At 41.8% G+C, this 12,989-nt stretch overlaps 1 protein-coding gene and 1 long non-coding RNA gene across 7 annotated transcripts in view; one reads left to right on the top strand and one right to left on the bottom strand.

Moving 5' to 3' along the window:
- lamc3 (laminin, gamma 3) overlaps positions 1 to 12,989 on the top strand; it is a 95,741-nt gene that overhangs the window by 17,769 nt on the left and 64,983 nt on the right. For all 4 annotated transcript variants that reach the window (XM_035608548.2, XM_047329522.1, XM_047329521.1 and 1 more), the window contains exons 3-4: positions 6,353 to 6,483; positions 8,787 to 8,953. In XM_035608548.2, coding sequence (XP_035464441.1) covers positions 6,353 to 6,483; positions 8,787 to 8,953 — 298 coding nt within the window. The remainder of the gene's footprint in view (positions 1 to 6,352; positions 6,484 to 8,786; positions 8,954 to 12,989) is intronic.
- Positions 2,391 to 4,621, bottom strand: LOC118285145. Of its 3 annotated transcripts, XR_004785035.2 has the most exons (3): positions 4,380 to 4,621; positions 4,062 to 4,207; positions 2,391 to 3,873 (listed from the first exon to the last, which is right to left on the bottom strand). It is a non-coding gene; the product is annotated as an uncharacterized LOC118285145 (long non-coding RNA). The 3 variants fall into 3 exon arrangements; XR_004785034.2 differs by lacking the exon at positions 4,062 to 4,207; XR_004785037.2 differs by lacking the exon at positions 4,062 to 4,207 and having other exon boundaries at positions 2,391 to 2,963.

Genomic DNA, 12,989 nt, shown 5'->3' with positions numbered 1-12,989 from the left:
TTGGGCATTTTTGTGTTTCGGGTTGAAACCCCACTCTTTACATTCAGATTGTCAACGGAGCATAAAATGATCCCTGTTCCTCTCTGTGCCATGTCGGGGTGCCACTTCCTCTGCATATGGCTCATACCGAGCCATGCATATTTCATGAGGCTTAAAGCAGGAATTGCATCCTGCCTGGTTTATTAGCATTTTAATCCCTTTGCAGATTTGCCGCGTGTGCCTCAGTCGGAGGAGTGCGTAGTTTCAATATAGAGACTTCACACGCTTCATCCGCCACTTTTAAGATACACCTCCTTGTCATTTCGAGAGGTCAGAGCAAAATTACACTGCGTAAGAGAGAACGACGGGCGGCACTTAAATCTGCAGGTGCGCCTGTCTCATGTATGCTGCATTTCATCTGCATAAATATCGTGCTCTGTGTTGTACCAGTGATCTAAGTCGTTGTGTTTTCGTTGGTAGATGATTTGATTTGGAATAAACAACGGTCACATTCGTAACGTGGCGTTTAGACGTGTTCTCAAAAGTAATGGCTTACTTCAAAGATGGGGGGGGTTTCAAGTTTGTAGAGCTCTCTTTTTTTCAATAATCAGGAAGAAGATGAAAGCTGCTGTATGAATTCAAATTTAATTTGTTCAGTCATCCATTGAAACAGTTTGTCTGTCTCCCCTGCCACCAGTCCGTCCTCTCTCTCTCTCTCTCTCTCTCTCTCTCTCTCTCTATCTCTCTTTCTCTCTCTCGCTCCATCTCTCTCTCTCTAGAAATCTTGTGTGGCAAATTTGAGCTCCAGCATTGAATGACAATGAGTAAAAGGGGAAATATATATATTGAGGGCACAGTGAACTTAAGCAATTATATTAAAAAGTTATTAACTTTGGAATGAGGCACACACATCTCTTTCCTGTCACCGCCGGCAGCCAGGGGCTTCAGAGTTCAGGAAAACACACTGAAACGGGGGGAGGAGGGAAGGAGCCAGGCAGGGGGAGAGGGAGACGTGATGGATTTTTACAGGTAAGGGCGAAGGTTTATGAGGCCCCGAGCAGGTGATGACCCCTTAAAAACAGCGTTTGACACTTCAAAAATGTTTCCGAGCGCGAGCCCGATGCGTGTCTGCGTCCGAGTGATCCTGCTCATTTGTTCATGAGGCGGCGAAAGACTGGCTCATTGCCACTCTCAACGCCTAAGTCAGCATCATTGGAGCATTTTGAGCCCGGGAAGTGAGAATCAAAGTTAATTAAGCTTTTGCTGTGGTTTGCACAAATATTAAGTAATGGGCTGACTACTAATTAACCCTAAGAAACAGCTTCCTTTCAGTTGCAGTAAGTGATATTTGGAACCATGTCTGCTTTTTCCTTACACAATTAGTACTGTTCTACCAAGCCTAACTAATAACTCTTCCGTATGATATGGTCTCGTACTCTATGATAAATGGAAGGGAGTCTTTGGTTTTTGTGGCATGAAAGAATTTTGAAATGCTAACAATGCATTTTAAACATTTTTGTCATAAGCGAGTGTAAACAATAGCAATACACCACCAGCATCCAGAATTTCCCCTCATTAGTAGAGAGACATGAATCTCATGTATTTACACATTCACACTGTGATGATCATGAGTGTGTGCTAATCATTTATTTAATAATTTAACAAAAGGTCGGGTCATGTCCACCGTGCCCTTTCCTTGTTATGAATTGAAAACATAATTTCAGTGGAGTTTTGGTCACATAAAAACCCAATTAAATATAGGTTTGTCTAAAGACGGACATAAGAACACATAAAAACGAATGAAACGGTTGTCATGTGACGAGTGCACAGTTGCACTCGTCATTTTAAATAGATTTGATCCTACGAAGAGCAGGGACACAATTCTTTTGTTGTGAAATGATGTCGCTGTCCTTGAGTCTTTCTGTTGTCAAACCCAGCAAGGTGAATATCAATGTTTTGCATGAAACAGGTTCTACTTTTCTTTTCTTTTTCTCGACAGTCAAATCGCTTGTTGACGTTTGGCATATTTGTCTTTCTTCTTCATTTCTTTTTTTCACAGGCTGTGTCTGCTTGTATTCCGTAGCCCCTAGCTAGCAGCGAGGCTCTAGAGACACCAATGTCAATCCATCACTTTGGTCCAGACTAAAACAACTTTTGAGTGAATGACCAGGAATTTAACACTCGGCGTTCCCAGGAGGATAAATGTTATTGATCTTGGTGATCCCTTGACTTTTGGTTTTGGCTCACGTTAAAGTGTCTCAACATCTACTCAATGAATCTCTGTGATTTGTGATGACTTTCATGATCCTCTGACTTTTCCTCCAGTGCTGTCATCACGTCACGATTTAAATTTGTTGTCATGACCAACTCAGGATGACGATGGGTGACCCAGGTGTATACATTCAGTTCAATTCAGTTCATTTGAGTTTTATTTGTATAGCGCCAATTCCCAACATACATTATCTCAAGGCACTTAACATAGCAAGTATTACAGAGAAACCCAACAGTTGCCGCAATGAGCAGCCACGTCGTAACACTGGAGAGAAAAAAACCCCTCTCTTTTAACAGGAAGAAACACAGAGGGGTGGCGAGGAGAAGGAGAGGAGAAGTGGGGAGAGAGGGAGTGAGGAGCGTGAGGGGGGGCATCAGAGTGGCTAAATGAAGAAGAAAAAAATCTGTTACTCACTATAGAAAATTGTTAAACAGTCTGTAAATTGGCCTCTGTACAACAGAGTAAAAGATCAGATGTAACGCCAGTCCACGACGCTGACCTCTGCCCCTTTTGTGTTCCGCAACATTGCTTCCGTGTCGGACTGCTCCCTCTTTCCATTCATGTTTTCCATTTGCTATACAATGTGAAGCTGGCCTCATGTGGACTCCATGGGCTTATGGTTATGAGGTGGGAAAGTTGTGCACGCGGGAGACTTGGCGCTCAAGCGGTTCAGTCGTGAGAAGACCGCCGCCAGGCACCAGCAACATGGACGCTGGAGATGTTAACAATTTAGAAAACTATCAGGCAGGTAAAGTAATATATGAAATACAAAGGCATGATGTCAGAAGGAAAAGAGCAGACTATTGGGAATATCAACAACACCCTTGTATGTACTGTAAAATTACAAAGACAAACTCTCAAGCAAACACGTCACTTCTAATGAACTCTGAGCTGTCAGAAGATTCTGAGATACGGGTTAGGGTTCGATACGTTCATATGGATTCTTCTCATGCACACGGTTAACACGACGCCGATTGGAGGCAGCAATTATTCTCATTACACTGAATTTCAGGAGAGCACACTAACCCAATATTAGCTGTAGTTGTGGGGATTTACAGCATGATTGAGAGGCCAGAAAAAAAGAATGTGCAATCAGAGTGGATAGATGAGGAGAAATTTAGTGAGCAAGTTGCTGTTGATTCATTTCTTCACCCTTGCGCCTCCTCCTTCTTTCATCTGACCACTTTTCTCCACTGGAAAGTGAAAAGTGCAATTTCTTTTTCAATTTCTTCAACCTTACTGCCCCTCATTTTACTTCAAGTTTTTCCCATCTCAAACTTCACAGCCCCTCTTATAAAACATGGGTGAAAACCGTGTCATATCCAGGTAGTGTAACACAAAATGAAGAACGAGCGTCTGTTTTCCCTGGCAGCTGCAGTGCATCAGGGTCCTTTGCTGTTGTCCAAACCCCATTAGCTACCAGAGCCATGTCAAGCAGGGGCAAAGTCGATAAGCGAGAGCCGGAACAACAGTGCGGCAGCCAACTGCATTCAATTCTGCAACGCTGTAGTTACGGTTACTACAAAATAGCAGCTCTACAGCCTTCAATGGGCCGCCAAGGCACACGACTCTCTGGATATTCTGAAGTGCACTCCAGCCAGAAGGAGAGTGTAGATGTTAGGCTGGCAAAGGTAGACAGAAGGAAATAAAGAGGTGAAAAATGAAAGGATCATTTCAGGTAGGAAAACTAAAGATGGGATGAGTTACAGCTTCAAAACTGGCCCAACAAAATGCATCTTATCTCCCTACAAAGACCTGTTAATTAGATTTTCTCATTTCTCATTAGACTTTCCTGACAAAGATAACCTACAGGTGGCACCGCAGTCCGGTAGCCGTGCTGACACCCCGTCCGTGCAAGGGTTAAACCAATCAGGAATACATGCGTAACGGATTCCCACCAGATGTTCCAATAAGGGGCTGTGACCTCTTGATGCCGCAGCAGTAAGTCTCTTGGAACTGCAGGCACAGACAACGCAGGTGGTCTGAATCCCAAGACCCTCTCCTTTGAAACGGGGGGTGGGGGGAAAAAGCCCCTAAGAAGCGACTCTTTAAAAGATAACTCGGTTCCAAACTTTTTTTTCTGCAGTGCTGCACAAGCTATTTTAAGCTGACAGATCATGTTAAGTACCTGTGAAGAAAGCCTCAGAGGGCTCAGTCGTGCCATCTTTTTCTTGTTTCCAACCAATTAACTAACTTGCTGACTGAAGAGCAAAGCTGTATTGTTTTGCATGCACTATTATGAAGCAAATGAATTGGAATGTCATTACATTTGATTAGTGATCACTAGCATCCATGCAGATTATGTCATGGTACTTTATCCACACCGTGCTATGCTTTTTCGTCTATAAACACTGAATCTTGTAAACTTAATTTTCCCCCTTTTGTCTACAGTATGAGTATCAAAGGGCAGGCATTCCTGCCCTTTGATACTCATACAGACAATCCTTTAAAGTGGACTGCTTTAGGTATGACAATTGCATGATGACGCGTTATCTGCCCCGACACAAAAGCACATGCTGCAAAAACCCCTAACCTTTTTTTTATTCACATTTGTTTTTTATTCATCTCTTTCTCACAGCATCCTTGTTTGTTCAATACTTGGAAGTGAATAAAATAAATTAAAAAGCATAGCAAATTGGCGGCTAATGTTGGAGTATCCCTAAATGTGCCATTCCATTTTCCTAATGGTCCCTGTATTTCCACATTAACAGCGGTAACCTTTAGAAAAACTCTAAAAGCGAAATGCAGCTGAAGCAAATGGTAATGTCATTAATTACAAACTAAGATTTTGGACAAATTTAAATTTCGATGTGCTAGATGAAAAGTCAGGGGACCAGTACATTTATCACTGCTTATCTGGAGGGTTCATGAATGTCGTGCCAGATTTCTTGCTAATCCATCCAACAGTTATGAAGACATTACACTCAAAGCCAGAGAAAAAAGTCAGGGCATCACCAGAGTCGTTGAGATGCACCCTGGGTGTGGATGTCTGTACCAAATTTCACGGCAGTTCATAAAGTTGCGATCACCAAAATCCAAGTTGCGAAACCAATGGTCGCAAGATAAATAGAAAAGGTAACATACATGGTTTGAATACATCATTTTGTACTTACTGTATGACAGGCAAAGCCAGTCCAAACAAAGGACAAAGGATTGTCTGATCGGCTTCAACGCTGAAACAGACAAAACTGTGGCGCCTGAGAAAACCGTGAATGAATGAACCCGTCACACATGCTTTTGGTCTGAGGCCCATCCGCTCCAATCTCCTTCTCTCCCATTGGCACACTTCAAAGACACCTCTGGGGAGAAGCTTCAAAACGTAGCGCATTACAAGCTTTTCCAGGACTGCCACAGAGTCCCAAACCAGCCAAGAATCTGACAGAAAGTTTCTCTCCAGCTATTTGTTTTAAAGTTGCTTCACAGGTAAGAGATTCCTCATGTCATTTTCTCCCTTTACCTGGTCTGACTTTTATCCTCCACCCACTATTGCACTTCCCCGTTTGCGTTTCCTCTGTTTGCGTTATCCCTCTTTACTTTCTTCCCCCGCTCTTCATCCCGTCTTTACCTTCGCAGTGGGTTCAAACAGAGGAGCTTAAATCATATCAGGCAAGGGAGCTTTGCCAAGTGCAATCCATTATCCTGAATTAGCGCTGCAGTGTTGTCTCTTTTCTCATGTTTTTTTCATATTTTCTTTTGTCTCCATTAATTCCCTTCTCCCCCCCCCCCCCTTTCTGACATTAACTCAATTTTTTACACCATACTCATTATACCACCATTACATCTGCTCTCTCCCCTGCCATCACCCCATCACCCTGGTCTCCCATTTGTGATCCACCAACTCTCTCTAACAAACTTTTCTTTTCTTCGCTCCATCAGCGTTTGCTGTCTTACAAATCCTTGGATTCTCTGGTCTCTCTTCACTAAAGCTTAGTTCCTGTTCTTCTTTATCTTCCTTACTGTCTGCCCCCCCCCCCCCCCCCCCCCCCACCCAGTTTCTCTTTCATTCCAATTTTTAAAAAATGGGCAACATCAAAAGGTGTTTTCTTACTTGTCTCTCACCCCGCTGGTCCTTTCTTCTTCCCGTCCTTTTTTCTTTTCCAGGAATGGGTGACGGCCACTGACCTGCTCATCTCTTTGGACAGGATTAACACCTTTGGAGACGAGTTCTTCAAGGACGCTAAAGTGTTGCGCTCGTACTTCTACGCCATCTCTGATTTCTCTGTGGGTGGCAGGTAAGAGACACCTAAACATGTCCCCTCCAAGGCAATGTCACCCCGCATAGCCAACCACCTCTCCAAAACTTTCCAATTGGCTTTAGGCTTGTCCAGTAACAGCTCAAAAACGTTTTGGTGTCCATCTTTTTCTTTTCTGGCATTTGTGGTATCAATATCAATATCAATGACATTCCTGTCTCCAACAAAAATGCATTTATGTAATACAAATTGCCTTCGCCTCACAGCAAGAAGGTTCTGGGTTCGAATCCAGGTTCAAACCTGGAGTTTGCATGTTCTCCCCGCCTCTTGCCCAATGTTAGCTGGGATTGGCTCCAGCCACCCCGCGACTCCTAAATGGATAAAGCGGTAGACGATGGATGGATGGAAATTGGCCTACCCAAATATTTTTTTGGAGGAAACACAACTGCTGTTTGAGAAGATATGTGGCATTTGGGCATACCAAACTCAGATTGGACACAAGAATGCAGGACTCATGTCCAGCATCTCGCATGTTAGATTGAGTTCAACTAAACCCTAAACCTTGAACTAAATATCATTAAAGAATCCATTGGAGGCAGCGAATACGACCTATTCTGGACCGTTTTGTGCAACCGTATTCAACACGACATAGCAAACATGGCGACTTACACGGAGGTCAGGTCCACCTGATGTAAGTTTATTTAACTCATTCAAAGTTGAGGAAAAAAACATTGGTTCTTTGTTGCAGGTGATTATACATATATGAACACATAGCTATGTGGACAATATGTTCAATGTCTGTGAATAATTTCTTCTAACTACTACGCACTGTAGCTTTAACCAACATTACAAGCTTTTTCAGATGCGTTCAGTCTGAACACTTTCTGTTTGCAATGAATAGTTTTTGCAGTTGCTTTATGTTAAAAAGACTGACATTTTCAGGTAGAATTACCTTTCCTTCGAAATATATTTGATAGTGTAAATTGGCTGTCTAAAAATATTCTTTAGAGGGACCGCTGTTTTCGAAACTGATAAAAAAAATTAAAAAGACACCTTGTTGCCTGTCAGGCTGCCATCAGATAGGATAAACCAAGATAGTCCTCCAACCTCCTTTCCACTTTTGACTTATTACTCAAAGTAATGAGAGAGGACGTGGTGCCAAGGACCTTGGTGCTGCAGAAAGAAGTGGACGATTAAATAGTTGCAATGAAGCCTTCAGAAAGAATATAAACTTGATCTGACACCTGTCATAAACACTTAGGATCTCTACAGCCGCATGACAAATTACCCATCAATGTCACAACACCTGGGGGAGAGACCCACATGACGACATGTTAGCTTTGTACCAGTGCTCTCTGTACGAGTACACATGCCTTTACACCTCGCTGCTACACCTCAACAATTCGACCAGTCCTGATGCTGATAATGGGAATTCTTTTACACGATATTAGTGCAACTATAACCCAAGTTGGTCTAGATAAGTAAATGCTGGAATTTGTTGGTATATATGGAAAAATACATTTTGTGCATCATTCTGGTGTAACTCGGCATGTTGCACATCACTTTTTATATTTTTTTGCACTGCACATACGCTGCCTGGACAGTCCAGGTCGCCAGCCTCATAACATATGCAGTTAGAATTACGATTATGAGGTGTGATATGTGGATTCGGAGCTACAAGGTTGTTGTCATCACGGCGACCGCAGGACTAACTGGGTATGAGCCTCAGGCAAAGCATCCGTCTGGATTGAAGACAGCTGGGTAAATTTGACAGAACCTGCCACTCGGCGTCCCCTTCCCCTTTCACAGCCACTCGACAGGACCAACAACGCTGCCGTGAAACAACACACACACACACACACACACACACACACACACACACACACACACACACACACATAGTGAGGTATTGCTGCTTCATTGGAAATGATAGGCTTTTTACATGCAGGGGAGAGGTGATTATCAGATATTAACAATGTTGTGAAAACAGATCTTTATAATGCATTCTGACTTGTGTTTTTGAAAGTTTTACAATTCTCTAATTTGGATTTTAAATAAGTAAATGTACACATTGAATACAGGTGCAGTTGATGAACAGTTATGAAAAGCCCACCTCATCTCAGGCCATGTTCGTAAGATAATAGAAAGTGACAAGTCCTTACGGTGGAAATACCTTATTACTTTACCCTCCCCTAAGGCCTCTACTCCATTCTCTGTGAAGGCAGTTGAATCAGCAGAGAGAGAGAGCGAGAGAGAGCGAGAGAAAGAGAGAGAGAGAGTCTGTGTGTATAGGAAATGTACTTGCAGCCTTTACATAACTATCTGTCCACGTTTCCCTTTAGATGTAAGTGTAACGGTCACGCCAGCGAGTGCGTTGAGGGCGAACACGGTGGCCTGGTCTGTTCCTGCCAACATCACACTGCGGGAGCAGACTGCCAGAAATGTCACCCCTTTTACCAGGACAGACCCTGGGCCCGGGCCACTGGGGACTCCGCCAACGAGTGTCTGAGTAAGTAGCCTGTTTCTGGGCCGCTGTCACAAGCCCGTCGGGTGCAGCTGTCTGCAAAATCCTTTAGGGCAGTGTTAAATTCAAGTGTCAGACTCAAGTCATGCTTTCAATGCCCCCCCCCCCCCCCCCCCCAAAAAAAAAACCAAAAAACATCAGCCTCCAGTCTGTGTTGATTTCCTCACGTGCAGCTTTTTATATTTGCTGCATGGGTGAGCTGATACTACACTCCATCACTTTGGAGAGAACAATTCCAGTCCGACGGTCTGTGTGGCATTCAATTGTTTATGGAAACTCAACTTTATTGACTTTCATTATTCTGTGAATTGAATGGTGCTTTATTATGTTGAACTCCGCTTCACACGGCATTTAACTATTTGTCTGCCGCCACATTGTAGGAATCACTTTTTAAACAAACACAAACGGCAACGGAATTGATTTTGTGGCTGCACCGCAGCACATAATGATCTAAATAAGGCGGTATTGTAAAGCCTTAATGCTCACAAGTATTGGTAATAACAGCTTCCTGGAAGATATTTGTATATTTTAATTTATTCTTATGTGTGTATGAATTAGCATGAGCTTCATCGGGTCTGGCTCATCTCACTGCACTTTTACCGAATGCTGTCGAGGATGAATTTGTAATTGGCTCAGGAGTAAAAAACCATAAAGGAGAGTGACTCATAAATTGTTTTTTTTTTAATGAATTTTGGTAAGTAGCAAGCTTGTTTTAATTACTCTTTCTCTCGGTTCCAAGCAGATGGTGTCTTAAATAGAGTACAGCACCCAACTTAATTAATATAGTATATTAATAAATAAGTCTACGCCATATAGAAGAGACACAGAACGTGAAAGCGTAACAGTGAATGCAGAGTGTAATTGCACATCTCTGTGGCGTTTTGACACAAAATTATTTTCACCAAACTGATACATTTCCGTGTGATGCACCAGAACAGCAATTATGGCCGTAAAAAAAGACACACTAAGGTTAGAATTACATATGTTTTTAGACAATGTTGTACATATATTAATACAAAAACAGTTCGGCATTAAACAAACAGTTTAGAATTGGGGGGGGGGTGTATTTGTGCAACACAGTTTTGAAATATTACAAATTTGCTTCTTAACGTTGTCTTTAAATCTTTGTATTTAATCTGGCAGTGGCATAATGAATCTTTAATTGTCTTTCTACTTTTGAAATCAACTGTTTTTGCTGCATTGCCTACAGTGTCCACACACTCTTATTTTGTAACTTTTTGGACGTGTGAAACAAGGTCAACGTGGTCCTGCCTCTCCACTCGCTAGTTATGGGGGAGATGTCTTCATGCTAACGAATACAGGCTGAGCTGTCAGGGGTTTGAAACATCTGTGGGCTTCAGGGGGCTGGGACGTTAGCTGCACCAGAAATCAAAGCGCGGGTTAGCAGCAGCAGCAGCACCATTTGCAGTGTGAGACTGTTGTGGCTGCTTGAAACTCGAGACGCCACTGAAATATGGTGATGTGAATAAGTTGCCTTTTCAGAAAGAACATGATCTCTGGCTTCTTTGCAGGGAACTGAGGGAAAAGGTTTTATTTTTATTGCATGCATTAATGAACTGTACTGTTTTTAATTGTGGATTTATTTTCAAATTGGGACTTGGGGATGTTGAACACTATTGGGTTTCTACTACTGGATAACTAGTCGATAGTCACGTACCCTGGCACCTGCTTGTGTTGTTGTTATGACTCAGATTTGACCTGGAAAACCCCCGGAGCCATAGAAAATAAACACAAACCGAGAAGGTCTTGTGTATCACATACCTTGTGCATTTAATTAAATGGGTCTGTGACCCAGCGGCTGAATACAATTAGTAATTGGAATAAAGAGAAGAGCTCAATACTGTAGTTTTATTTTCTAAACGCTGATCTTCTTCCTTGTGTAAACACTGCTGCAAGATTTAAAATGCAGAAATTGAAATTAATCAAACAAAGAATTACACTGAAATACAACACACACACACACACACACACACAATTCAGTTTTTTTTAATTCAGGCATTTTTCACACTAGCCACTGTTTTAATAATTGTTTTCAATCGTGCCTGAATTGTTAAAACTTGCATTTATTAAGTCACATATTGTCAACAATAAAACACCCTTTATTCTTACTCAGCCCTCATTCTGATCTCAAAGGTCAAAAGGTGTGTGATTGGTATTTTTGCAACAAGAAATCTAGAGTGATAATTACATATGTCTATGCAGTTGTAGCATGACCTTTTGGTATTTTCATAAAGCTATGCAAAAACACTATATGGACATGGGCATGGTCAGCTTTCAGAAACCTGACAGACTTTCTTATTGACACACGAGGAGTTGGATCAAAGTGAGACTTCACTTGAACATGACCTAAATACGAGAAAACTCCCACACAAAGTGTCTCTTACTACTGGAATATTCATTTACGACTTTTTTGGTTTTGTTTGCCCTTCATCATGAATCTGTATATATTTGGATATGGCTTACAGAAGTTAAAGACCAGAAGGGTCCGCAGGGTTTGTAGACTTACTTTCATCTTTTTTGTCTTTGCTGTAGTCTTAAAAAAGACCTAATATTAGCACATCTTTCACTGAAGCATTTTCCCACATTAGCCCACTCCTCTCTCCCTTTCTTCCTTTCTCCCCGTCTCTCTTCTTGCAGAGCTGGAAGTATCTTAGTGGCCAACAAAAATAGGTCTCACTGCCATGTCCGTCACTGAAGCGCTGCCCTCCCTTTCCATCGTCCCTCTCTACTTGCATCCCAGGCTCTTTTGTGGGTCTCAGCTGAAACATTTAGAAACAAAGTGCAGGGAGTCAACTGAGAAACTGCAAGTCTACTTGGGGCTTTCTTGACTCATGGTAGGTAGTGGTTCTTTGGGGGTTTAATTTTTTTTCTCAAGACAGTGTCAAGCTAGTAACTTCCCCGTCTTTCTAGTGTTCAACTCAGCCAGGTGCTCTGTATTTAGCGTACAGAGATGAGTGGTATCAAACTTGTCACCTAACTTTCTGCACAAGTGAATAAGGATGTTCAATATGGGGTTAATATTGTAGCAATATTAGTCTGTGTGTGTGTGTGTGTGTGTCGGGGGGGGGGGGGGGGGGGGGGGGTGTGTAACTGTATCTCAATCCCTGTGTGTGTGTGTAAACAATCTGCAAATGCGTGTATAGATCTGTGAATGTGTAGATAAATCTGTATATGTGAAATGGCTGAAAGGACCTGGAAATACAAATCCCAGCTGACATTTGGAAAAAGGCAGGCTACCTCCTGGACCAGCTGATATATAGAAGTTGAAATGGCAAAATAAACATCCTTTTTTTTTTACATGCAATGTAAGCATAAATGTACATCCTTTCTGCTTTGTTTATTCTTTCTGTAAATGTTTTTTTTTATCAGAAAACAAACGCAGATACCGATATACCTGTGAAAGGCTTGTATCGTCCAATTTAATCAGCCAACCATATACTGTATTTTTTTTTTTAAATAGACGCATACTCGAGGTCTAGAAAGTGAAGTCAAGTGCCTGAAGCCTGTGTTCACTCAAATGACCAGCAGATGGGGACTCCACTGGTTGCAAAAAGAAGTCAGTTTCTATAGAAGTCAATGAGAAAATGACTCTGCTTCTCACTTGATATTATAACATCTGTAAATATTTTCCTTAGGAGTTTATAGTCTCAATATATAGTTTCAAGTCCTCTTCAATACATCATGATGTTAAGTTTGGTTAATTATGGACTCATTTAGAGTTAAATAAAAATGCAGTACTTTGAAAGACTAAAATAATCAAAATTGCAATCTATTTATTGAAAATATAAGAATTTGAATTGTTATGTAGTACTCCTTCTGAAGCACATTACAGCAGCAAGGATTGACAACACAACAGCAGAAGCTGACTGAGATATTAGAGTTGGGTATATGTGCACTCATGCAAATAAGAGGCAATAATTCAATTCAATAATTCACAAACACATCAACTCCAATTATTGAAGCACAAAAGAGACACTTTGAAAGGTGCCGGCAAGACAAA

Source organism: Scophthalmus maximus, chromosome 20 (assembly GCF_022379125.1).
Source record: "Scophthalmus maximus strain ysfricsl-2021 chromosome 20, ASM2237912v1, whole genome shotgun sequence".
Taxonomy (NCBI): domain Eukaryota; kingdom Metazoa; phylum Chordata; class Actinopteri; order Pleuronectiformes; family Scophthalmidae; genus Scophthalmus; species Scophthalmus maximus.
The sequence above is the reverse complement of the archived record's forward strand: the minus strand, read 5'-3'. Positions and strand labels throughout refer to the sequence as shown.